This window comes from Etheostoma spectabile, chromosome 12, assembly GCF_008692095.1.
Source record: "Etheostoma spectabile isolate EspeVRDwgs_2016 chromosome 12, UIUC_Espe_1.0, whole genome shotgun sequence".
NCBI lineage: Eukaryota > Metazoa > Chordata > Actinopteri > Perciformes > Percidae > Etheostoma > Etheostoma spectabile.
The window spans coordinates 8,162,190-8,186,996 of record NC_045744.1 but is presented as its reverse complement, the minus strand read 5'-3'; the positions used below and the strand labels follow the sequence as shown (position 1 = coordinate 8,186,996).

Here is a 24,807-nt window from a genome sequence, read left to right as displayed (position 1 = left end):
TATTTCTCATAACTTCATATTTTATAACTTATTATTGCTTTGCTTTTATTTCTTTAATCTTGTACTGATCCAAACCCATCTACCTAGATTGAAAAGCATTTTGGGTCTACTCCTGTTGTTTTCAACTGTGCTATATAAATAAAACTGACTTGACTGATTGCGTGACCCTTTGCCAGTTGCTCCTGCGGCCGTGCCTGCCACGTGGATCTCTTCAATTATAATCTCTTTGTATTAATCAAATGAAGTGTACTGTAAAGTGGACTGGCTAGGAATTTTTCCCAGCCTTCTCAATCAGAAACTATAGTGCCTGCAACAATAATTGTTTCTTTTTCCATGATCTATGTATTTGATATTATAATGGTATTGTATTGCCCTAATAGTAGGTGTTGTGTGCTACCATGTGAAGATGAGATGTGCAGACACAGTACATAACATCTAAACCGTACATCTAATCCTATCTGATGTTAGACATGCAGGATATAAGCGGGCAATCAAACATCAATAAGTACATTTTCCGCATGCAGTCAAGAAGCACATATTAAATATCCGATTCCCAAATTCTAACCATAGGGCACCACAGAGCCATAAGGAGTAAATCTACAGTGAGATCAGAAGCAATCTGAGCGAGCTCCTGAGAGTCAGTCTGATGTGAGATCAGAGGAATGCAATTCCAAGGAGAGGAGGCATCACCTTCTGTTGGAGTGGATCAGCCCTGCAGACAGAGCATGCTGCAGCACAGTGGGGTGGATCAGTTGGCCTCCAGTTTGTAACAATGCAATGTACAACTGTTTGTCTGTGTGCAACAGGTGGGTGGTGGAAGGGGAGAGGGGTAGTCTGGTGTATTTTTCTCTGTCTCCATGACAGAATTAGTTAAATGGTGACAAAGAAAAGTCAAAAGTCAGAAAAAGACTTAGGTGTAACGGAATACATACAGTATATACAAGTCTCTACTTGTAAGCAATCTTCACATTGTAAAAGCCTGAGGTGCAGCTGCTCCAAAATTGTCTGTTTGCTTTTCTGCGTTGAACACAACATGTTTGCCTGTTTATGAAAGGTCATTATTAACCTGAAGAAGCAATGCAGTCCAACATACGCTATAAAAAAGTATTTAGGATCAATTTCAAGTCTTATGAATTGATAAACAAGTAAGACATTGGTTAGTTACCTTGCACAACAGCTGGATTATTGCAATATTGTGTGTGTGTGTGACGGCCTCAACTGTTCTCTCAAAACAACAATAGCGGACGTAATACTGTATACAGATGGTTCATCCAACCACCTGCCAGGTACTTTTTGAAAGTGCCCATCCTTTTCCAATGACGGCTTCTTAGATGGTTCTGTGTTAACACACCATCTGGTGCGTAGTTAGGTTAATATGCTAGCAATACTCTCAATTCAATTATGCAATTGGTTGAAGACCAAAACTATTTTTTTACTTAAACACATTAAGCACAAAACAAAAATTTTCAAGATTTTAATGTTTCAATACAAGATGTGTAGGAAACAATTGCAATATTATTCTGATGCAGTCTTTCCCCCACCTCTCGCTTCACTTCTTGGTGTACTACCATTCATCTTTCTTCAAATGGGTCTAGGAAAACTAGACTACTGCTCTGCAACACATCCTATTAATAATTACATGAATGCCTACGTCAGTAAACCTCAAACCAATGATTAGCTTTTCTACATATGACAAAAGCCTTAAAAAGGTAAACAGATCACACGTTAATCTCCACAATCTTTTATACATCGGAGCTCCAGATTTAAGAGGAACTGCCGTCCAATAGGCTGCAGTGATGCCAGACTGCTATGCTGCTAACTAGCACGAGGTGTAGTACTGTAGTAAAATAGCTGCTGGATGGCCTGGCGCCTCAGGCAGCCCAGCTAAAGATGGGCACTTACATCACCTCCATCGTCACCACAGCAATAGGCACATGTCTAACAGCCAATCTTGTCTCTAGGGTTAGACTGAGCCAGCTGCACAGAATTGACAAATCTTTGTTATCAAGCATATACAACAAATTAAGATAGATTTTCAACTGAAATTGTACATGTTCTTTGTCTTAGACTACATATTCAAAGCCCATGAAACCTCATTTAGGATTATAGCCTCCACATATTTGCTAACCACCTGTTGTATGATTTGGATAGATGGAGCAACACACGAGCGCGCACAAGATTATACATGCATGCACGCAAGCAAGCATCATAAACAAGGGAAAGTGGAATGTTTTTAGTCTAAGACTTGTGTGTTTTCTGTTTAAGTACTTTCTCACCACCAAATTACACCACCTCTCCATTTCTACCCATTTATTGAGTTAAAAAGAGAGGGCCAGGTCACTTTCAGAGAGGCTTAAAAAGAACCAAACCTTTGTAAGGGTCTGAGAGCACAGAAAGGATGTCACACAATACCGCCTAGAAGGATTCCAACACAAAAGGGGGCGACGGCTGCAAATAAAACATTCAAACCAACTTTGGCGGAAGGTGGACCCCTGAGAGAAGGGATTTGGTTGCAGGGGAATGTCTCTAAAATTGAGTTCTTTTAAGTTGAGTTTTGAGTTTTGTCTCTTGACGATGGAAGAACTGTGAGCAGTGCCAAAGCCATTGCATTAACCTGAACCAGATCATGTCAATGTTCTTGCACTTACTCACATCCCCTACACAGTAAAAACCATGTATATCTAAAATAATAGCCTGCTAAGCAAATAACCTATAATGCACAGACAAAAAACAATATAATCTGCAAATCCAAATAATCCACAGAACTACCACACACACTACAACATCATCATCGTCAACAACAACACAATAAACACCTGTCACCTACAGATATAATCCATTGCATTAACCTTCATATAGCATGCCAGTTAACTACATTGAACATTAATCCAGCAACTAACCAGAACATCATAATAATGTCTGATGTTCATTAAGTGACTGACGCCCACCAATCAAAAGCAGCTCAGTCTCATCAGATGAGAGACCGAGAGCAGTAAGCCCTGGTATGTTTGTCTCACATGGTCTACTCTGGGCTCACTCAGGCAGATAAGCACATGTGGTCAGGGCTCCTAAAATACATTCCCCAGAAAAAAAATGAGTGACTGGCTGTTTGATATGTGGTGTAAATGTTTACCAGAACAATGGCTTGCCTACTGTGTTCTGTAAATAGTTTAACAGGGGGCAAATGTTCCTGGAAAAGTAGCCAGTATTTTGGTGGGCACAGATTTCTAATAATGGGATGGACAAGAAAGGTTTTACTGGTTCTTGACAACTTAACAAAATGGTGAAGAAATAAACACATACAAGGCAAAAACTGTTTTAGTGGAAATCATTTAAGATCTGATCTGTGCTCCCACAATTATCTACGTACCTCAAATTCATTCATTATGAGCCAAATTATTCTAGAAGTAAACAAGGCATTTACGCCAAACACCATCTTTATCTATACAGAAGCCAAATGAAGATTATTGAGGTCATTTTCTGACTCAAGGTTGGATTTGTCATGGGTCACGAGTCCAAGACAGCCAAGAAATCCCCAAAACAGGGAGCAGTTAACCTGCTTGCATTGACCTGTGTGGCGCAGGGCTTATTCATTGGAAGTTTCTGAGCTGGAGGCCATTTAGAGAGTGATCATGTCACTAGAAGCAGTTCGCCTTTGGGCTAGTAAATAAAAGTTGCACCAAGATTTGAAGATAAGTTGCTTGAATGAAAATAACACTTAGAGTCTATTGCCCTGCTAGCACCTCTGATACTTGACTGTACTTAAAAGGTGCCCTGCCACACAAAATCGCTTTTACTTGCATTTTTTGAAATATGTTAGGTCCATATGTGTTTGTGTTATGTTGTGAATATGAAAATGAACTGCTACCTCCTCTGTCAGCTCTAGCCACTGAAAAGAAACAAGCAGAGAAATCAGGCCAATTACAAAAGCTGGTCAGTCTGATGTCATGTTAACTGAGCTCATTACTATTCATGAGCTCTCCCAGTTGCGCTGGGTAAAGTATGCTGATTGCCAGATTCTCATTGGCTAGCTGTTCGCCAATCAGAGACAAGCAGCTTAGCTCGTTGAATATCAATGAGAACTGGCACAAATCAAGCTGAGTCTTCCCGCAGGCTTTTTATACCACATTCTAATGGCATGAAACAAGGTAACCAAGGCATTTTTCCACAAAACATGTTACAGAGTCCATGGTAGAACTTCAGACAGCACCACAAAGTAATGAAATATATGTGGCAGGGCACCTTTAAGCACAACAGTGCTTTGAGCTTAATGCTAAAATCACCAAGCTAACAAGCTCACAATGACAATAGCCTGCAAAAGTAATGAGGTTTAGCCAGCATACTTTTAACCTTCACCATCTTAGGTTTTGAGATGTTTCAGTTTTGACCCACAGACTGACATTGCCATAAAGCCATAGGCTACCGCTGGGCGCTGGATAAATAGTTGGAGAGGTTGTAATTCTAATAATGCTCAAAATTGTATTTTATGTCTCATTTTGGTTTATTTTCTCTAACAAACTTTTGAGTTCACTTTTGGTCAAATTAGTCTAGCTTTAGACATGGCAGACGATGCTTCAAACAATCCTCTATAACCGGTAACAGTTCTGTCAAAAAGGCCTCTCTCTTTGAACCTCACTATTTTAACATAAACATCAACTATGCCGTTATCTAAAATATCTGCTGAGATGTATATAGACAACAACAGAACAGCCACCTGCGTTGGTCTTGAAAGAAACCACAGAACCCATTCAGTCAGGTCTAGCCCACATAGTTCATTTATCCTGTGGATTTGAAAAGAAATCTACAAAGCTTTCAAGCTTCACATGGAACAGTCAAACAACTTGACGGCTCTAATGCATGATATTGCATTTGTAGGGTGGAATAAAACAGTCAAAATTTAAGATGATGCCTGAAGAACAAAAAACTCCTTTCAGTCCCAAATCATAACCTATTTTAGATATAAACACCCTTTATCATTAAGTGATATACTGTATATACACATTTTGTGGTTGTTTTCTCTCAATTTAGGCTTTTTGCTTCCACTTGTAGAGGAGTGCTTGAATGTTGACGTTGTTGATAGGATCATACATCAGAGGTTGGGAAGCTGCCAAATGATAAAGTTCTCATTAGTAAATCCCAAATCTGCCCCACATTTGCCAGGTCTTTTCTCACAGCATCCGTTTTTCTGCTCTGAGCATTTGAATGCTAAAACAACCATATGGCATGCAATAGTGACGAGTGAGCACTGTTTACAGTCTTGGTGGTTGCATCAGATGCCATGAAGAGAAAAATATGTGACAGGTGTTAGTCCGGCAGTGTAGGGTGTTGTGCAGTTGGTAGTCACCATCAGAGATCCAGCCATGCTCTTTTTAGCACACCATAATACAATAATGCTACTTTCCCGGCTCCGAAATAAACTAGAGATTAGAGTCAGACATCCCTACAGGCCCTACATGTGTCCATCCTCATCTAAGTGTGGACTATATTTAGCAATGTAGGATCTTTGCTCAGCCCAGTATGCCTTAAAATAGAGATAGAAAAGCCAACAACCATTGTCTGACGTAGAGCCCACTGGGAGCCAAAGATGCAACATGTGAGGAGAGGAGCGTTTTCGTTGCTCCGTTGCTCTTTTATTGAATAAGGTCTACTCCACAACTGGTTAAAACCCTCCTTACACAAGAGGTCAAGACCTCCATCTACACTCTCGATATTGGATTTTACATCTTTCTGATCCTTAATCCAGAGAAAGAATTCCTCTCTTTCCTCACAGTAGATAATTGAGCGTAAGGGTGCAATGTTATGGGCCGTGAGCCAAACCCCAGCCAAGCATCCAACTGCAGAACCTTATTCACATGATCACTGTCGGCTGAGGTGATGAAGGTCAAACTGAAAACATAATTGTGTAACACTTTTGGAATATTTGTAAAAGGAAACACGATTAGTCAACAACTTTCTTCCGAGCATTTCCAAAACACATAAGCAGCAGCAAAACACAGCAATGAAATAGAATATGGTGCAAAATATGTTGCAATTGCACACCAGTGAAGATGCTCTGAAACCTCCTTCTCCAACTTCTTTCTCTTCCCTCTGTAACATTCAGGTGCTATATTTAACCGCCACCACACAGCAATCATCATTCACACTGCAGGTAGCGGCAGGTAACCAGCTGTTCATAGCAGAGTATGGTATGATGATCTCACCTGCCCAAGGTCCAGGGTAACGTTCACCTCGTTATAGCCAAGTCCCATGGATAGAGGAGGGCTCTGCCACCAGCGCTCTGTCCCATCAATAGCGTAGGTCAACGGGTGGGCTTTGTTTGGGTCAATGGAGTTGCAGTAGTCACAGAACTGACCCTAAATGATGTCAAATTGTTGGTATTCAGAGACATACACACCCAAATAATTGCAGAAAACCCCAATGCTGAATTTATAATGGAGACAGGCACTGGCAAGTAACATAATCAAATAATATAACCTAACGCAAACATGAAAAACATAGCATCCACAGGCAAATCTGAGGTTTAGACAGAGGTTTTTGCATGTCTATTTCAAACTGCTGTAATGTAGGGACCATCAGACAAATTTTAGTTGAAAGACCTGTTGAAAGGGAAATTCCTTTAGAAAACTCAACTAAAACGGTGTAAACCCTTTTCTGGCAGTGGTACAACTTGGCCATCACAGGGATTCTTGTCAGAGATTTCACAAGAGACATACAACATGTGTAAGTGACAGTTCATAAACAGCTAAATAAAACTACTTTCTGTCAATAGTTATATATGGAAACGAACTTACTGTTAACTATATGTATCCAGAAACAATGTAATTTCCTAGTGCAGTGTCTGCATGTTGTTGTTATTTACTTTTACGCACGGACCAAACGTGAGATCGCATCCAGTTTTTTCTTACCTGTATATTTTGAGTAGGAAGACCGCTGGTCGGTCCTCCGACAAGCTTACAGTATAACTCATTCCTCGGTGTCCCAGCACCATCCTGACCGCAGGTTGCTGTGGCAGAGATACTAGACCCATCAACGAGGTTGAAATACGGAGGACTCAAACTAAAACCTGTTAAGTCATTAACGCGTCCTTGTCCATTTGCATCCCTGAAAAGTGTTACGGAAAAGGTGAAAAAGACAGCGAGGAGATGAGCTCCTCTCATCCCTCTCGCCATGTTCCACGTTAGAGATCCCTGTAGAAGCCGAGAGCAACCCGCAGCGTGCAGGTCTTGTCATCGAAAGATGTCCATGAAATGCGCTTAGGGGGCTGCGCGAGTTCCGCGCTATAGGGTCCTTTACAGTGGCACGTCCGCTTATGTCAATGACAAAGCTTTAAGTTGGTCTTCTACTGTTAAAGGTGTGCTCTCATTCCGCCGCATGTTTCCAAACTAACAGCGCCAGCTTTCCGTCTTCCTGAGCGCGCTGTGCGCCACTCTGAAGCTATCAGGTGTCAGGCTGTCAGGGTCTAAGCTCGATGCTAATCTATCGAGTGGGGCCAAAGGTCCCCTGTCACAGTTCCAGGCAGCATCTCTTCTTTCCCCCTTTCTTTTCTTTTAACATGAAAAATCTCTCTTACAAGGTGAAAACTTTTTCTTTTTTTATCCTATAATTTTACAATTAGGCTATTTAGTCACAGAGAGAAGTATTCTGTAATTTCAAAGGCATTTTGAACAGGTTGTCACTTGTGCAAATACAAAATGAACGGTTAGAGTATGGTTCAGGACTGAAATCTAATTGTCTAGCCACATGATTAATAGGCTATAAGATGGCCTCGATATACATAATCTCTGATCAACATATAAGCCTATTTAATTGATATGCATCCATCTTGTTTTTTTTCTTCAATTTTACATAGGCTAGCCTATTATATATTTTATGTAGCTACTTTTTGTCAATAGTTATATATTGAAACTAACTTAATGTTAACTATATGTATCCAGAAACAATGTAATTGCATAATGCATTGTCTGCATACTGTTGTTATTTACTTTTACGCACGGACCAAACGTGAGATCGCATCCAGGTTTTTCTTATATTTTGAGTAGGATATATATGTGTATATATATATATATATATATACAGTATACTATAGTATTATCTCTCATAGCAGGTTTAGAGAAGCCCTCAACATCGTTCATTCTTTTACAATGATCTTGGGGCGACCTCAAGTGGACAAAAGTCATCACACAAAAATCATTGATGAAGTGGATTGTAGTATCGCTTACACGCACATGCATGCACACTAAATAAATCTACGGTTCAACCCTTTTGAACACAAAACAACCTTTTGAAAGAACTAGCCTATTCATTGTTACAAGTAAAACGACTCTCTTCTGTCTTACTTTATGCATCTTGTCCCATTTTGTTTTGTACATATTTATTTAATTTTGCCTCTGTCCCAAAATAGCTCACAGTGAAAGGCAACAATTAGGCCATATAATTTTAAAACAGTGTTTATGTCTATTTTGGATGATTTATTTAATGGCTCAGCAACTTCTGTTGTATTTGGAACTTGCAGGACAACATTTAGGCATCGTGACTCACTGGCATCGTTGCCATTCCATTGACTGGGCTGGCTGCTTTCTTGAACGCATGTGTCACTGAGGGAGTGATAAGCAAACAGGAACTTGTTGTGCGGTCACATACGTCTGGGTAAACGAAACAAGACTGGCGGGGATCACGGGTCGTATCTGTTGTGTTTTTTTCATTCTCCCAGGACTCCTCATGGAGCCAACAAATCTACAGGTAGGATGAAAAGTTATTGAAGACTGGAAGCTCCCCGTTGATCGATGTTAGGCTACTGGAGTGTAACAAGTGTGGTGACACAGATAGGAACACCGAGCAAAGGCTATAGGCCATTCCCTGTGTGCAATCCAACGGGTTTCATTTTCACAAAAGCTTCAGCGTTAGATTATTTAAATAAGTATTTCTAAAGGTATTGTGTTCTAAATTAAAATAGAATTGTACACAGCTGTCACAGAATGAGCAGTTAAATTCAGGACCTTTTGTGTCAATAGTTCTGTTTCTGCAAGAGCTGACTGAACTCCATCACTGACCAAAAGCAATCTGTTATCTGATTGGTTTAGATAGATATGCAGTGGAGTTTTATTGTATTGGTCAAAAAATAGCAGGTACTCTAAAGAAGGTAGGCCTACTCTAATAGATAGGTGGAATTCACACATACCCGCTTCTATTATGAACGACTAATTTTCCAGGTAGAATTATAAGGTTCAGTCTGCTATGGCGGTATATCTTGCTGGGGTTTAAAATCACCATTCAACTGAATTTATATAGCTGGACACAGGCAACAGTTCAGCAGCAAATTATACACTATAATAATTTCACATCAAAAATTTTCATTGCCATATTTGAACTGACTATAGACCTAAAATTAACTGTGTAATACAACGTTATTTTTGTTTTGGCCGGAGTAAATTTATGCAGTTTATGGGACACTGAGATGATGTGAACTTTCTGGGTTTGAGGTCCCTTAACAGACTGTGTCATGTAGTGATTTTAGCAAAAACCTAAGATATGACAGTATCTGAGATATAAATTGTTTCCTGCTTTTTCAGAAAGCTATTGCGGTAGCACAGAAGGCCTCCCAGGAAGACAAGGCTGGGAACTATGAGGAGGCCATCCGCTCCTACCAACATGCTGTCAAGTACTTTCTGCACATTGTAAAATGTGAGTCACTGTAGCTGGAACCAAAATGCATCCAATGTCACGTAATGATATTTCTAATAGCCTGTCCGAGAGTGTGCAGAACTGTTGCCTGATGGGCCAATTAGCATATAAGTGAAATTACTCAACTATTTATGGTTTTACTTTGTGCCAATTGTTAGTTGTGTCATTCTTATAACTTGTTGTAATAAATAATTTATAAAATAGTCATACCAAAATTATTAACATTGCTGAATGCTATTAAATGAACATTGTCCTTCCCATCAGGTGAACCCCAGGGTAAAGATGGCAACCAGAAGATAAGAGATACATGTAAACAGTACCTGGACAGAGCGGAAGAACTACAGGGGTATCTAGTGAATAAAGAGGTTGTTACAAAAATGAAATACATAATATCTGTTTTACAAATATGGATATTATTTTTTTTCATTTTGATAAAATCGGACTAATGTCTTGTTTGGATGTGTTGCAACAGCATGGATTTAAAAAAAAAGAAAGAATTTAAACTGAATTCAAGTGCTTGCTTGATGAGATAATTCATGTTAGAACGACAGGGTTAATAGTCCATTCATAGTCTGGTAGTGCTTCATTTTGGCAAACCCAAAGAACCGTGGACGTCACCACATGACAGGAAAAGACAAATAGGAAAAAAGAAGACTAGGTAACAGTATGAAAACAGATGGAGAAAATGTAGTTCCAATTGATCCCCGTTTCTTCGCTTAACAGTGAAATACAATAAATCAATATTTTTAAATGTAAAACCTTATTTTTTACAGTCTATGGCCAAACGCAGTAATGTATTCGTAACTGTACCGAGAGGACGTCTTGACGTCATCAGGTTCCGTGCATGCGAGTATCGACTTCTCAATGCGGAAGTTCTCTCCTCGATAGACTCGGGAACGATCTTAGAAACAAAAACAAGCGTCATAAAAACCCCGATTGCCGAGTTAACAGACAACTCGTATGGTTAAATTCTAAAACATAGTGTTAAAACGTTGTTTCCTTACGGCGGTGTTACATTCGTTTAGATTATTGGACAAGTGATCAGCCATTATGGCTACCAACAATAATTTACAGGTAAGTTGAGGACCAACCCCAGGGCTGGCTAAAACGCGTAACATAAAATATGATAACAAAGTTATTCACATCTTGGACTAAAAAAAAGGAATCTAGTTGTTGTCAACCAAAACGTCTGGCTTTGTTTTCTTAGGTCATGTTTGGTATAAATGCTTCTAAAAGCGTAAAATAGTAACGTTTGTAACATTAGCTGCTAATTAGCATGGTTAGCTAACATCAGCATGAATTTGGCAGTTAGAAAGATGACCCGTGTGTTAAAGGATATTGTTTTCCTGTGTAACAATCTATACAATTGTGGCAATTAACGTAGCAGGTATACAGTAACAGTAGCATGAGTATATATTGACGAACAAGACACCTAGCTAAGGCTAGCTAATGGGATTAACGTTGCTAGCTATAGCTAACTTTAACTGGTGTTATTTGGCCTCTAAAAGACATCCACTTCAAATGGAAAGCAACACAGTAAACGCAATATTCGATGCAGGTCGTTAGACGTACAACTTGTGTTAAAGTGACATATTATAGATACGGAAACCAAAAGGAAATAACAGTGCATTCAGTTTCAGGCACTCCTACCTCGGTGTGCGTAATGTCATCACACAGGGCAGGTGTAGCATTAAATATTCACAGCTAGCAGATTACGGTAAGTAACGTTATATGGTGGAAGGTTGCCGGCGACCGACGTTCTCACTTAAGCATTTGTCACTCTTATTCAATTAATTTAAAAACTTGATCGCCTATATTTATCATCTTGTTATCATGTTTGTTTTGATTGGCTGATGGTGTTCTGACACTGTCCTAATTCAAAGACACTCATTAACTTCACACAGATGTCTGTTTTTCCATCAATCGTAGAATCTACACATGTTAATATAACCAACATTGTTCTGTGTTTCTGTTTTTTTAGAAAGCCATCGATCTTGCCAGCAAGGCGGCTCAGGAGGATAAAGCTCAGAAATACGAGGAGGCTCTGCGTCTTTACCAGGCTGCTGTTCAGTACTTCCTCCATGTGGTGAAATGTAAGGCATAGGACAGCACATTGGCATGAAGTGTCTGCCGTCTGATAATCACAACTATTTGCAACAACAGAATAACATTATGATAATAATCCTTTGTGACGTAGTTTACGAGTGACTTCCTATCTCTCAAAAAGACATGCAAGCTATTCTGTACACTGTCATAGCAGTGGTAAAAGCAAGCATACTGAAGAAAAGTGTTTGATAATTGTTTAATATAATTCTATTGTATTTAGAGCAGCACACTACAGCTGAAAGGCTAAGAAGAGGGTGAGGTCTCTTTCAGGAACAAATACACAAACCTAAAATTATTTGATGTACCTTTTTTGTTGTTGTTTTTTCTGACAGATGAAGCCCAGAGTGACAAAGCTAAACAGAGCATCCGGGCAAAATGTGCAGAATATTTGGACAGAGCAGAGAAGTTGAAGGAATATTTAAAGAAGAAAGAAAGCGCTCCTCCCGCGAAGCCGGTCAAAGAGTCACAGTCGGACGACAAAGGGTATGTTTACGGGTGGGGCAGATGTGATGCCATTCAGACCTAGATGAAAAGTCAATGTTCCTTTGATATATATGAAATATATTATTTAGTAGTTGATATATAGACAAAATTGTATATAATTATAGGTTTGTGTTTTCAGGAATGAAAGTGATGAAGGTGATGATCCGGAGAAAAAGAAGTTCCAAAATCAACTCTCAGGTTTGTAATATGAGGACTATTTCGGCCTTCTTCAGGCTTATTTGTTTTTAGCTGAACTGAGCTGTCGTAATATTTCTTGATGTCTTGTGAGTTTGCTACATGAAGTCTGTCATAAATCAGACATTATTTACAGTAGACTCCTAAGTAATGTAGTATGTTATTTTTACCAGGTGCAATTGTTATGGAGAAACCAAACATCAAATGGAATGATGTTGCTGGTTTAGAGGGAGCCAAGGAGGCACTGAAAGAGGCGGTTATTCTTCCAATCAAATTTCCCCACCTCTTCACAGGTACTACATCTTAATTATGAAGAAGGCTTCCTCATAGCAAACTGAGTACATTCAATGGTTTTTGATGACACTAATATTGCCTAAATTATCTTTTTGTTTGACTGACAGGAAAGAGAACTCCATGGAGAGGGATCTTGCTCTTTGGACCACCAGGTACAGGAAAGTCTTATCTGGCTAAAGCTGTCGCCACAGAAGCAAACAACTCAACTTTCTTCTCCATCTCCTCTTCTGACCTTGTCTCCAAATGGCTGGGGGAGAGTGAAAAGTAAGTCATATTAACTGTAATCCACAAAACCAGTGAAGCATAAAAATATACTGCAGCATGTCGCTATTGAATTTCTTAAACTTTCTTTTTGCTTCCCAGGTTGGTGAAGAATCTTTTTACACTTGCAAGGGAGCACAAGCCTTCTATCATCTTCATTGATGAGATCGACTCCCTGTGTGGCTCAAGAAGCGAGAACGAGAGTGAAGCTGCTCGGCGTATTAAGACAGAGTTCCTGGTTCAGATGCAGGGTAAGTCAGATGAGCTATAACACTTGTTTGGACTTACTGAATGCTGTGATGAATTACATTTAGTCTACTTTAGTGTTTTTTCAGCAATGGCCTGTAGAATCAGTAAGCAGCCTTCTAAAATGCCGGTTGTATAAAATAAATGTGTATGCACTCAGTTGAGTCCTAGATTTTGACTGGAATCATTGTAGTTACATAGCACGGGATAGGCAGATGTATCACCAGAAACTTGTGCACGGGAGAACATTAAAGCTCCAGGGGCTGGGTGACTGGAAGGTACATATGGGCAATCTAAAAACATTTACTAATATCCTAAATAAGTCCAATGGCTGGCAAAACTATCAGAATAATGTCTCTTGGACATATTTGTTCCAGAGTAGGGTAATGGACCAACTCACATTCTCTTTACTTCTCCCTGTTGACTTATTTCTAACAGAAGTGTGAACATTGTAAATGCTAAATGACCACTGAGTCACGTGGGGCAGAAACTTGCTGCTGCAATGCTCTAAACAGAAACTCCACAGCTTGCCTATGCTGGTCACACCCCTAAACAGATGTTAGAGCCGACAGGTTAAGAGAAAACACCTGCTGTGACGTCAGTGATTGAGGTGTGGCTGGAACTACAACATGTTTTGTTTTTATAGATGAAAAGCTACACTCATGTTATCTATCCATAATATCCAAAATATAAACTTTGTAAAATATAACGCAGTCCATTTGAGTAGTCATGCAATAAATATGTTTGTGAAGGTTGCTTATCTATCATCAAGACAAACTTTTTTTGTCCGTTGGTATTGTTATATGTATTTAATGTTCAGCAACTTTTATAGATTTACTCCTTGTACTATGTTCATACTCAGTTTGCAGTAAGCCGGTTTAACCCAGGAACTTGTTGAGCAGAGCTGGAAACGCTAAACTGTAGCCAAATTCATGAAATATGTGGTATTTGCTGCGGGAAATAACACGTCTTCTTTTCCCTAAAGCTTAATATTTTATTTCATAAAAGTGTATTAATTTTGATGATGTTTGTAGAGTTGTTTTTTGCTTCAGACGATTGCAACAAAACATTATTTGCAATCTAATTTGGATTGCTAATTTTGTTACTAACACCTAAGGTAATGTGTGGTCACAGATCTATAGAAAGCTGAAGGGACCGTCATATGTCAGTGAAAGCACCCGAGTATCATTGCTAAAATGAAGTATTTTAGTGTGCATTTACCCGGACTGTTTCTATTTTGCAGGTGTGGGAAATGACAATGAGGGAGTGCTGGTACTTGGGGCAACAAATATCCCATGGACCCTAGACTCAGCCATCAGAAGAAGGTAATTGTTGTTACTTGTTGAAAGTTATTAGTAACCACTGTCAATCACCTTTGCTGACTGCACACCAAATATACTCTCAGATTTGAGAAGAGGATCTACATCCCGCTGCCTGAAGAGCACGCACGCTCCTTCATGTTCAAGCTCCATCTGGGCGCGACCCCCACAAGTCTCAGCGACACTGACTTTGTCACTCTGGGCAAGAAGACAGATGGCTACTCGGGAGCAGATATCAGCATCATTGTCCGAGACGCTCTAATGCAGCCTGTTAGAAAGGTCCAGTCAGCAACCCACTTCAAAAAGGTATGTCTTTTAAAATACTGGTCTCCCTATTATGCTCCAGTGTAATATGTTGCAGTTAACAAATTGTCACTTTTGTTTCCTTTCTCGTATTGTGAAATAAAACAGGTACGTGGTGAATCAAGAACTGACCCCAACATGCTTGTAGATGACCTATTGACTCCTTGCTCTCCTGGCGATCCCAACGCGATTGAAATGACATGGATGGAGGTACCTGGGGAGAAGCTATTGGAACCTGTAGTATGCATGGTAAGGAGATTAAAATACTACATGGTAATATATAAATATGTAGGGCTGTCCCGTATATCACTTTTGGGGTTTTGAAACTTCGGTGGGAAGCAATTAAATACATTTCAAAGCTTTTAAATAAAGGCCTTACTTTATCAAGGCTCAGCTGTTCCTTAGTTTTCAGGTGATTTGCCAAAGTGGTTGTAGATTAGTGATATGCCAGTTTCCTTTGGTATATTTGGCACTAGACCTTTAGGGAGTTGTATTTGGAAAATTTGAAATTATTCCAGAGGCCTGACTTTTTTGACGTGTTGCATGCCAATAATTGTAGCCAAGTTGCTAGCACTCACATGGTCAAACATTCAATGTAAGTGCTGGTATTTTTCTGTCTATCAATAATATTACCCAGGAAAGTGCAGTGCCTAGGCCTACATACCCACCACCGCCTCCACACACACACACACACACACACACACACCACACAACAAATAGTCTGGGTCTCTGTCTGAGAATAATTATAATTAATGTTGATTCATAAATTAATTATGTGGGATTACTATTCCTTATTCAATGAGCTGTTTGGTATTCATGGGGTAATGCATATAGCAATATTTTTTTAAAGAAAACTAAAAAAAAAAGAACCAAATATTCAAATACTGTTTTGGACATTGGTTACCATGGCAACAACATTCGGGTCAGCCCTAGTAATATTATTGCATATTTGAGTCCTTGCTTTGACACCATAATATTTTTTCCTCTTTTCAGTCCGACATGATGAGGTCTCTGGCCAACACAAAGCCAACAGTCAATGATCAAGATCTGGTCAAACTGAAAAAATTCACAGATGACTTTGGACAGGAAGGCTAGGTGGGATGATTGAGCCAAAGCAAAGGAATTTTGATTGTCTCTCTTTACTGTCCTTGTCCCTTTTTTTCTTTTTTACTCTCTCATCATAACCATTCACCAGGCTTAGTGGTTTATCATGAGTGGACAATATCACTGCGCTGTTGTTTTGCCAAATTGACAACCAAGCAAAGGGTGAAAGGACCTAGATTTATTTGAAAATAACCATTGTCCAAAGAAAATTAAAAACTTCCCATCTGTAGCTGACCTGATAAAAGAATCAATGACATAAATAATTTAGAGTGTTGTTTGACTGGTATTTATCAGCAGAATGCCCTAGGAACTTGGGGAAAATAATTGAAAATTGCAAATAGGGCTTTTGAAGTCAAGATAATTTATTTTAAATCAAGATTAGCTCTTGTCTCCAGAATACATCTCACTAGATTAAAATATAATACTTACATATTCTCCATTTTGTATTAAGTAAAAAAAAATTTTATATTGTACTTAGTGGAATGTAAAAATCTTGGGCTGGGGGAGTGAAGCAGGGCATGAGTTGATAGGATTTGTTTGGGGAAATATGTCATTTTTGTCTCAAGGTGGTGGACGTTTAAAGCTTTGAGACAGATATTCAGGATGAGAGCAACATTAGACCCTGTGGGAAAAAATTGGATTTCTAATCCAGTTTCCTAACAAAGAACAATTGTATTTGTTTGCTCATTTGTCATTTGAATTAAACACAACTACAAGGGGGGATCACCAATGGTGCCAGACTAGCATTATTTTACAATTCTTCAAGGACTCAATAGCTTTTAATTGCTTTGTCACTCAGCTCATGTTTTTTTTTTCACAACCTACTGTACATATTTTTCTTTACTATCCACAGGCTTTGCTGGTTATCTTTAATATCAACTGCAAAAAAACTAAGCCTTATGTTATAAAAAAGTCATTATAAATTTTGATAAAACAAGACCCAGTTGGACACTGATGGCTCAGGTGAAGAGATCATCTTCTTGTATACTTAACAATATAGGAGTGCATCTCCAAGCATGAACTATATGTAGCCATGAGTGGCAGTGTGCACCATGTGCCTTCTAGAAAAGCTGCAAGATTCATTTTTATTGATTTATTTCTAAATTGGACGCACTGCTTACATATCCAGTGCTTTGTCACTACAACTAAAAATGTATAATTCATGTAAGCTCTTTCAGAGATTGTATACAACTTTGTTCTTTTGCTCCTACGGTGTGAAACCATCTCTTTTGAGTTTTAAGAGTCTTGTTTTACTGTAAATGTCTATACATATAGCCAAATCCAGCTTTTTCTTTGTGTGGTCACCCATGCATAACATTTTCTGTTTTTTTGTTTGTTTTTGTTTCCACAGTGTAAATAAAAGTTAAAGCTACTTCAAGAAAAGCTGTTTACTTTTTTTGTAACAAATTCACCCTTGGTATTGACTAGGATTTACAATAGAGATGTAGGTTCATTTATAATGTTATCACAATTTATTAAAGCTACTTTACTGATCATCAGTCAACATCCCTGGTGGCTGGTTCGGAGGGTGAATTTCTTTAACTGTCTATGGTGAAGATAAGTGTGTAGCTAACGGATACGACCAATGAGGAAACGGTGCATTGCATTGTGGGAGCTGCTGTTAATGTAAGCTTGAGCACCGTTTGGATTTCGCAACGCTGTCGATTTGAGGACTACAAGTACCAGGTACGACTGTGGAGCGTCCGTTTGCAGTGCACAGTTCGATTTGTTTTGGTTTGCAGACTGCGCTTTGTCACGGGGAGCCAATGTCCACCGTGATACTATAACCTGTGTCGTTAAACACCTTTGACTCCCGGCCAAAACCCCGGAACAACGCCTCCTCTGAGATCTGTATTTCGCCACCCCTTTTCAGGGCTGTCGTCTGCCTTGTCGCTCTGTTATCGGACCTCAAAAGCTGGCCTGCTAGTTAGCAAACAAGCTAACCATTGCCAGATTTCACCCATGTCCTCTGAAGAAGGGTTGAGCTCAACGATCACAGATTGGCTTTTCATCAATTCCTGGTGGCTTCTTCTGCCATTCATCATGCTTCTTGTAGTTGCTGCCTTCATCGTTGCCTTTGTGTTACTGTTGTACATGATATCGCCTCTCATTAGTCCCAAACCTCTGAAACTGAACGGGGCCCACGTCGTGGTAAGTGCAACGGAGTGTTAGCTAAGTAACGGTAGCTAACGTCCAGTCAATATACTGGAGCTTCATAGCTGGCTTTAGGTCCTGAGCTAGCTAGCTGAGTTTAGCTAGCTACGTTTCAAATGTCCGGTATATATGTATATTAGCACTAGCCTAATAATAACCTAACCATACATTTTGATAGAAAAATAGTACAGAATTATAACGACATTGTACTGTCGGTTATGAAGAGTGACACACCCACATTTTTTCCTTCTTTCACTTAATTTAGTGAGAGCATTTGCAGTTATTAACAACACATACACATAACTACAAAATAAATACATAGTTTATATCCCAGGGAGTCTGCAAAGTCCAGCAAGGCTAATCAACAATTAGTCCAATCATAGACTGTAAACATTTATAGAATGAGTCAAATTTATTGCATCAATCCGTTAGAAGAGTTCCCATATCATTCAGTCACGTGAGGTCACAAGTGAATACATCTACAGTGAGTTTTACAGTTCTTTGAATTTAAAGTTAACTAAGTAACGTCACTTTACAGTTAACTGACACTAGCTTAAGGCGTTAAGGCTAGTTACCAGGTTATAAAATAGGTAAAGCAAATGTGTCTATCCTGGGTATATCCTATCTTTATGTACATAAGAGTTTTGTTGAAACAGTTGTTAAAGATGCAATAGGTACGACTTATAAAACTAATTTTCTGTCATAAAACTGACCTTATGTTCGAGTAGAACCACATGAAACAGGTAATAAAAAAAATGTGTCTCTTTTGGCACCACTTCCAGCCTGTACTGCGACTGTTTGGGCTTTGGCAAAAAGGGGGGGAGGGACTGAGAAGTTGTCGATGTTCAAATTCTTTGGCTAAGTCTTGGATCTTCACAATCCTACCTACAGCACCTTTTACGTTCTAATTGAACTTAATGTTACTTGTCAACTCTATGATTAAAGCACAGAGGGTTGACTAATGTTAGCTAAATATTAGAAACTCCTCTTAGTGCAACGCAATACAGTTCAGCATCACAAACCACAACACACAAGTTTAAGCTATGTGTAGCTAATAAACTGCTAACAGTGTAGTTTGACTTATTTCATTATGCGGATGTTGTAAACCCATAGCAGAAAGGACTTGCACTTCTTTATTTACATTTCCAGTTTTCCTGCAACCCCAGCCTATGCGTTTCAGATCAGCAACCCTACCAGATACCTTTTATCTTCTTGCCTTTTGAATTTTCAGGTGACAGGCGGCTCAAGTGGGATTGGGAAATCCATTGCAGTGGAGTGCTACAGGCAAGGAGCATTCATCACTTTGGTGGCACGAGATGAGGTCAGCACAAACCACATTCAACCAATCTTTTCTTTGTGTCTTGTGTCTTGTCACAAGCTGTTTGTTGTTATAGTCAACTCATTTGATGTCGAAGGCAGTAAAATACATTCTAAACTTTAGAATGTATTTGTATGTACGGAGATAATTAACCTTTTAGAATCTAAAGGTTAATTATCTCTGTGCAAGCTAAAGGATGTGCTTCACTTACATGCTAGATTTACTTTATTTTGTGTTTGCCTGCAAGTGACCTTTCATGTTCTGAAGACTAGACATGTTTTTTTATTTAGTGAAATGTTATGACTTGTTTTTTATAATAGGTTACATATGCTCTTTTACCCTTAGGCTAAATTGCTTCAAGCAAAGAAAGAGGTGGAGAAATTTGCCATCAATGACAAGCAGGTATGTGTTTAGCATTTACTTCAATGATATATGTAACTTTCAGATATTGTTTTAAAGCACTTGTTGTGACTGTATACATAGCTTTTGCCATTTCACATTACATGGGATCATATTAAATTTCCTTACTCAGGTGGTGCTCTGCATATCAGTGGATGTTTCCAGTGATTATAGCCAAGTGGAAAGTGTTATAAAACAGGTAACGTTACCCTTTTAGCAACAGTGGAACATCTCAGATTCCTTTAATAATTCAGTGCTGAAGTTGCTTTTTCCTGTCGTGCAGGCTCAGGAGAAGCTGGGTCCGGTTGATATGTTAGTAAACTGCGCTGGATTAGCTATTTCTGGAAAGTTTGAGGACGTGGAAGTGGACCGTTTTAAGGTAGGCACCAGGGAGTGGAGACAACACATGGTCATGTCAATAAGCTGCTCTCAAAATAGAACTACAAACTGTGTTGATTAACAGTATTCACTGCTCATATGTCACCTGAGTGATTTAAAAAGTGACGGAATAGTCAGGAATTATTAACTTAACAATTTTATTTGATGAGGGCCATGTTTCCAAGTCATGATATGAATTATACTTGACACACTTTCCCGATATTTTTGGGAGAAATTGTCTGCCAGTATTCAGGTTTTGGAATATGTAGCTACATTTACAGTATGCAGTGCTGCACTGTGCATAACCTTGTTATAACGTGGGATTTTTTTTTTGGCCTGTGCCAACAGAAACTGATGGAAGTAAACTACCTGGGCAGCGTTTACCCAACACGGGCCGTCATAACCACCATGAAGGAGCGAAGAATGGGCCGCATTATGTTTGTGTCCTCCCAGGCAGGCCAGATCGGCCTGTTTGGATACACCGCCTACTCCCCATCCAAGTTTGCTCTGCGTGGCTTAGCAGAGTCTCTGCAGATGGAGGCGAGTTTTGGGCTTCTCTTTTTGATAGATTTCCACTGAACACATGACAAACATGCATTGCTAGTGAAGTTCACAATGCATTGAGTTCAAGTGTGTTATATTTTTCCATCACTTTGCTGCTGAGGGATGAGTTGCTGGTGTGAATTTTGTAACAACAATCCCTAATATATGAATAAGGGGCATCCATACGTATTTGTATTACCTTAAGACCTTTTTTGAATGAATTGTTGATTGTTGACAGTGACATTTGTTGCTCAGTGAGTGTTTCTGTTTTTCTACTCCAGATAAAGCCATACAATATCTATGTGACTGTGGCCTACCCCCCTGACACCGAGACTCCAGGATTAGCTGAGGAAAATAAGACAAAGGTAAACATCTGTTTAACAAAAGACTTATTCACTTTCAATTCCCCCTACTTAAAGCATTTAGTTTGTTTGTTTTTTCCCTCTACTAGCCTCTAGAGACCAAATTAATCTCTGAAACTTCTGGAGTTTGTCAACCAGACCAAGTAGCCAAGATCATTGTTCGGGATGCAGTGGTAAGAAACTCACTTCACCTGCCACTGTGCCACCATGTTTTTTGTTCAGTTTTAAACATTAGGTGAGTGGGTCATCTGTTGTAAATCCATCTGCTTATTTCTTTTGCTCTTGTAGCAGGGGAACTTTAACAGCTCCGTGGGACCCGATGGTTACATGCTATCAGCCCTCACCTGTGGAATGTCACCTGTTACGTCCATCACAGAAGGCCTCCAGCAGGTAACGCCATGTACACGATCTAGCCACATTGGCCGAAGTAGTCCTGCTCAAGGAATGCTGTTAATATTGAGCGATTTCCAAATTCTAACCTTAATTTATCTTCTGTACAGATTGTTACCATGGGATTATTTCGGACCATCGCCCTCTTCTACCTGGGGAGTTTCGACAGCATTGTGCGTCGCTGCATGATTCAGAGGGAGCAGTCAAAAGCCGCTGACAAGAGGGAGTAACAGCAGCCTTACTGTCTTCACAGCCCAATGCCCCTCCTCCTCCTCCTCCTTTACACTTCCCATCACATTCCATCCCCTCTTCCAGCTGTAGAAGTGCACAACCATAGGTCGGAAAAAGGCCACGCTTTGAGTGCATTTCTGATATCAACAGATGGGATATAAAAAAAAAAAAAAAGAAAACTGGCAGATGTTTACTATTTGTTTGTCAAGTGATATAATTAATCTATAGAATTTAGTAATTTAGATTTTTCTATCCCCTCAGAGCATTCCAGTGGCTTTTCCGTTTAATGTGTCCACCTTCTTATTTTTGTGGGAGCAGCCTTACTTTAGGGGAATGGGGGCAGACTAAACATCCCGCAGTCTGGTTTTAAAGTTGCCAGGCTTTGTGAACCACCGTCTAGACATGAGGCCTCCTCGCCTCCACTTGCACTGTGCTGCGTTTTATTTGTTTTTCGCACAGAGGAAAAGCAACAGATAGCCTGTTTGACCGGTTGTGCCAAATATGGCTTGAAATCTCTTCTCACCAGGGGCTATAGTGAAAACCAGAATAATACTCTCAGCTTTTGTCATTTTGTTTTATGTTCACACAACTAGGTCTACCATATAGGAATTTCACAATTTTCTCTTTTGACTAAATAACCTTTGTGTTTGGAACCAGTTGTGACCCTCTGTGTTTGGTTTATGTTGTAAGATGTTTGTTTTCGTGCTGTGTGTGTGAACCAAGCCAGATGAGAGACAACCGTTCGTTCAGTGATATCAGAGAGAGAGAGAGAGATGTATGTGTGTGATGTTTTTTTAATTTAATTTTACTAATTCAAAAACATAATTTCCAGAAAAGAATAATATTCAAACATTTTAGACACAGTGTTGGGGCAAATGGTTTGGGGGGGGGGGGGGGGGGGGGGGTAGGGGGAGTGTGTGCATGAATGTGTGTTTTGCAGTTGCTGTGACTGAGCCAAACCCCTGGGAAGAGAGAAGCCATTAGATTTTATCGTCTCGGGAATAAATGCACCAAATTATTTTTTTTCGGTATCCCATCTTATTCAATGAGAAAGGGGTTGAAGCCATGAAATCATAAGATGGGAGGGGGGGGGGGGGGACTAGCACAGGTTATTTCACTTTTCACCTCTGAATATGACCACGTTTAGCACACTTTTTTTCATGAATTGTGTAAAAAGAAGCGTATCCTTTATACATGCAGTTATATGTGTCCAGTGCACATATTCAGCCACCCCAGCCAGTCAAGATCCAAGTGGGATCCATAATTTGTTGGGGCGGTGTAAAGCAGGGCAGGGTTAGACTTGCTGGTTCGAGTCATGTCCCTGTAGGTCTGGTGAGGGCGCTAGAGATTTGTTTTACACAAAAGCTGCTGTCACCATGTCACAGTTTGGACTTTGCAGCTCCCTAAATGACAATATCGATTCCCTCCTTGAAAAACCTTGTATTTACCACATGTTTACCATTTGTTTTGCATATAGATAGAGAAAAAGTACAGTGGTGACTCTAGCAAGTCTTCCTTCGGTCCATCACAAACCGGGAGAATGTACTTTAATACAAAGCATACAAATCAGAGCATATATTATTTTTTAAATACATCAATATTTGAATGCCAAAATGTATTAACGCAATTTCTGTAGATGCAATGGATTTATTTAAGATTTTTTTTGATGTTGCTGCTCTGTTGATGTTAAAGTAATTTGTTAAAGCTGGGTAGCAGTATGGGGACCCATTCTAAGCCTTAAGACGTGACTACGGATGAAGCTAATGCTAAAAGAATGGATCCGTCCACAGAACATTGTGGCATAACCCACATGTAGTTTACCAGTTCATTTAATACTTAGTCTTTAAAGCTTTTCAGTGTAAAACGCCAACTGCTTTTGTGTATTTTGCGAATTTCCAGTCTTTATATGAAAAACCGAAGCCTTACAGAAATCCAAGTTATGAAAGTGAGAATGGATGACTCATGTTTGATGATGTTCTCATTTGAAATTGGTTAAAGGCACACTGTCCTGCAATCAAGAGCTTTTTATAATTATACATTTCTTGCTTTCAAAAGTTGTCTTCTATCTTGAAGTAGCAACAAATAGTTGATAGCCCATAGTAGCCCATATACAAGCAGTTTTGTTTTAACCTTTAAGCTATGCAAATGAAGCCTATGCTTACAATATGTTGGAACATACAGTCAAGATTTACGTTCTGTAATCGTCACGCTATTGTCCCTTATTTAATGGTGTCATCAGATACTTAATGAGTTTTTTTTGAGTATAGAACATAATAGTCCTTTTGCACACTTTTTGTTTCTTCTTTGTATTTCATTTCTGCCAAAAAACATAACACCTTCACCTTGTGTGCCATTGAAAGAAAATGTGAGAAGTGGAACGTTTCTTTGTCTTATTTTCTTACATGATAAACTAAATAAATACCTGTAATGTAATACCACTAGTCTTCATTCTTTATTATTGGATCCTTCCTAAATTGCTGTTGATGTCATGCTTCTTCACAGTCATTTCCCTCCTGTTCTATGATACTTTCTATAGCTGCAGACCTCTGCCTGCATTTCCGTTTAGGGAACATGAAGTCTCAATTCAGTAGGACTGAGTTGGATCTTTCAGAAGTTTAATGTGGGGGGTGAAGAGGCCTGAGGGAATATAGGTACTCTACTTGAGGAGATGGGATTTTATTATTCCATGAGAAAACTTTCCAGAGCACAAGCCCTCTCAGAATTACAGAATACATGATTTTTAGATGCTTTGTTTGTCCCATCATAGAATGAAAAGACATGCAGGGTGGATAGAGGAGACTGGGTAGGGAATCAAAAGAACACTGGTAAATTGTATACAGGTATATCAATATTGCATAACAAGTTTGGATCTCCATCCACAAGGGGGAGGCTGGACCACATCAAAGCACCCCTTTATCTGAAGGCCATGGTCCTATGCTCCTCGTAAATGTAATGGGATTCTCTAAGAGCTTTTCTTGCACATGTTTTGGTAAGCAACCTAATGAAAGCTATCTGTTTATATATTTTTTTTTAATGGGTG

General features: G+C 39.3%; 3 protein-coding genes across 4 annotated transcripts in view; 2 read left to right on the top strand and 1 right to left on the bottom strand.

Moving 5' to 3' along the window:
• Positions 1-7,169, bottom strand: part of LOC116698492 (laminin subunit alpha-3-like) — a 58,039-nt gene extending 50,870 nt beyond the window's left edge. The window contains 2 exon segments of the mRNA XM_032530426.1: positions 6,201-6,353; positions 6,906-7,169. Coding sequence (XP_032386317.1) covers positions 6,201-6,353; positions 6,906-7,169 — 417 coding nt within the window.
• Positions 7,170-8,568: 1,399 nt separating this feature from the next.
• On the top strand, positions 8,569-17,370 carry vps4b (vacuolar protein sorting 4 homolog B). Of its 2 annotated transcripts, XM_032531845.1 has the most exons (13): positions 8,569-8,739; positions 9,570-9,681; positions 9,946-10,046; positions 11,663-11,774; positions 12,120-12,270; positions 12,410-12,468; positions 12,639-12,758; positions 12,867-13,023; positions 13,123-13,271; positions 14,510-14,591; positions 14,672-14,891; positions 14,997-15,137; positions 15,882-17,370. In XM_032531845.1, the coding sequence occupies exons 1-13, from the start codon at positions 8,719-8,721 to the stop codon at positions 15,981-15,983; spliced, it is 1,527 nt and encodes a 508-aa protein (XP_032387736.1). In that variant the 5' UTR covers positions 8,569-8,718; the 3' UTR covers positions 15,984-17,370. The 2 variants fall into 2 exon arrangements, with proteins under 2 accessions (XP_032387736.1, XP_032387737.1); XM_032531846.1 differs by lacking the exons at positions 8,569-8,739; positions 9,570-9,681; positions 9,946-10,046 and adding an exon at positions 10,496-10,755.
• Positions 17,371-17,659: 289 nt separating this feature from the next.
• Positions 17,660-24,200, top strand: kdsr (3-ketodihydrosphingosine reductase). The gene is made up of 10 exons (XM_032531747.1): positions 17,660-18,143; positions 19,378-19,467; positions 19,810-19,866; positions 19,997-20,062; positions 20,147-20,242; positions 20,590-20,781; positions 21,066-21,149; positions 21,236-21,319; positions 21,435-21,536; positions 21,647-24,200. Exons 1-10 carry the CDS (start codon positions 17,955-17,957, stop codon positions 21,764-21,766), a joined length of 1,080 nt encoding a protein of 359 aa, XP_032387638.1. The 5' UTR covers positions 17,660-17,954; the 3' UTR covers positions 21,767-24,200.
• Positions 24,201-24,807: the final 607 nt, after the last annotated feature.

Bases quoted from the DNA above. Each gene is read 5' to 3' on its own strand.
- vps4b (XM_032531845.1), top strand. From the start codon at position 8,719: ATGGAGCCAACAAATCTACAG. The intron at 8,740-9,569 runs GTAGGATGAAAA...CTGCTTTTTCAG, and splicing joins TGGAGCCAACAAATCTACAG to AAAGCTATTGCGGTAGCACA. The intron at 14,892-14,996 runs GTATGTCTTTTA...GAAATAAAACAG, and splicing joins CAGCAACCCACTTCAAAAAG to GTACGTGGTGAATCAAGAAC.
- kdsr (XM_032531747.1), top strand. From the start codon at position 17,955: ATGTCCTCTGAAGAAGGGTTGAGCTCAACGATCACAGATTGGCTTTTC. The intron at 19,468-19,809 runs GTCAGCACAAAC...TTTTACCCTTAG, and splicing joins CTTTGGTGGCACGAGATGAG to GCTAAATTGCTTCAAGCAAA. The intron at 20,063-20,146 runs GTAACGTTACCC...CCTGTCGTGCAG, and splicing joins TGGAAAGTGTTATAAAACAG to GCTCAGGAGAAGCTGGGTCC.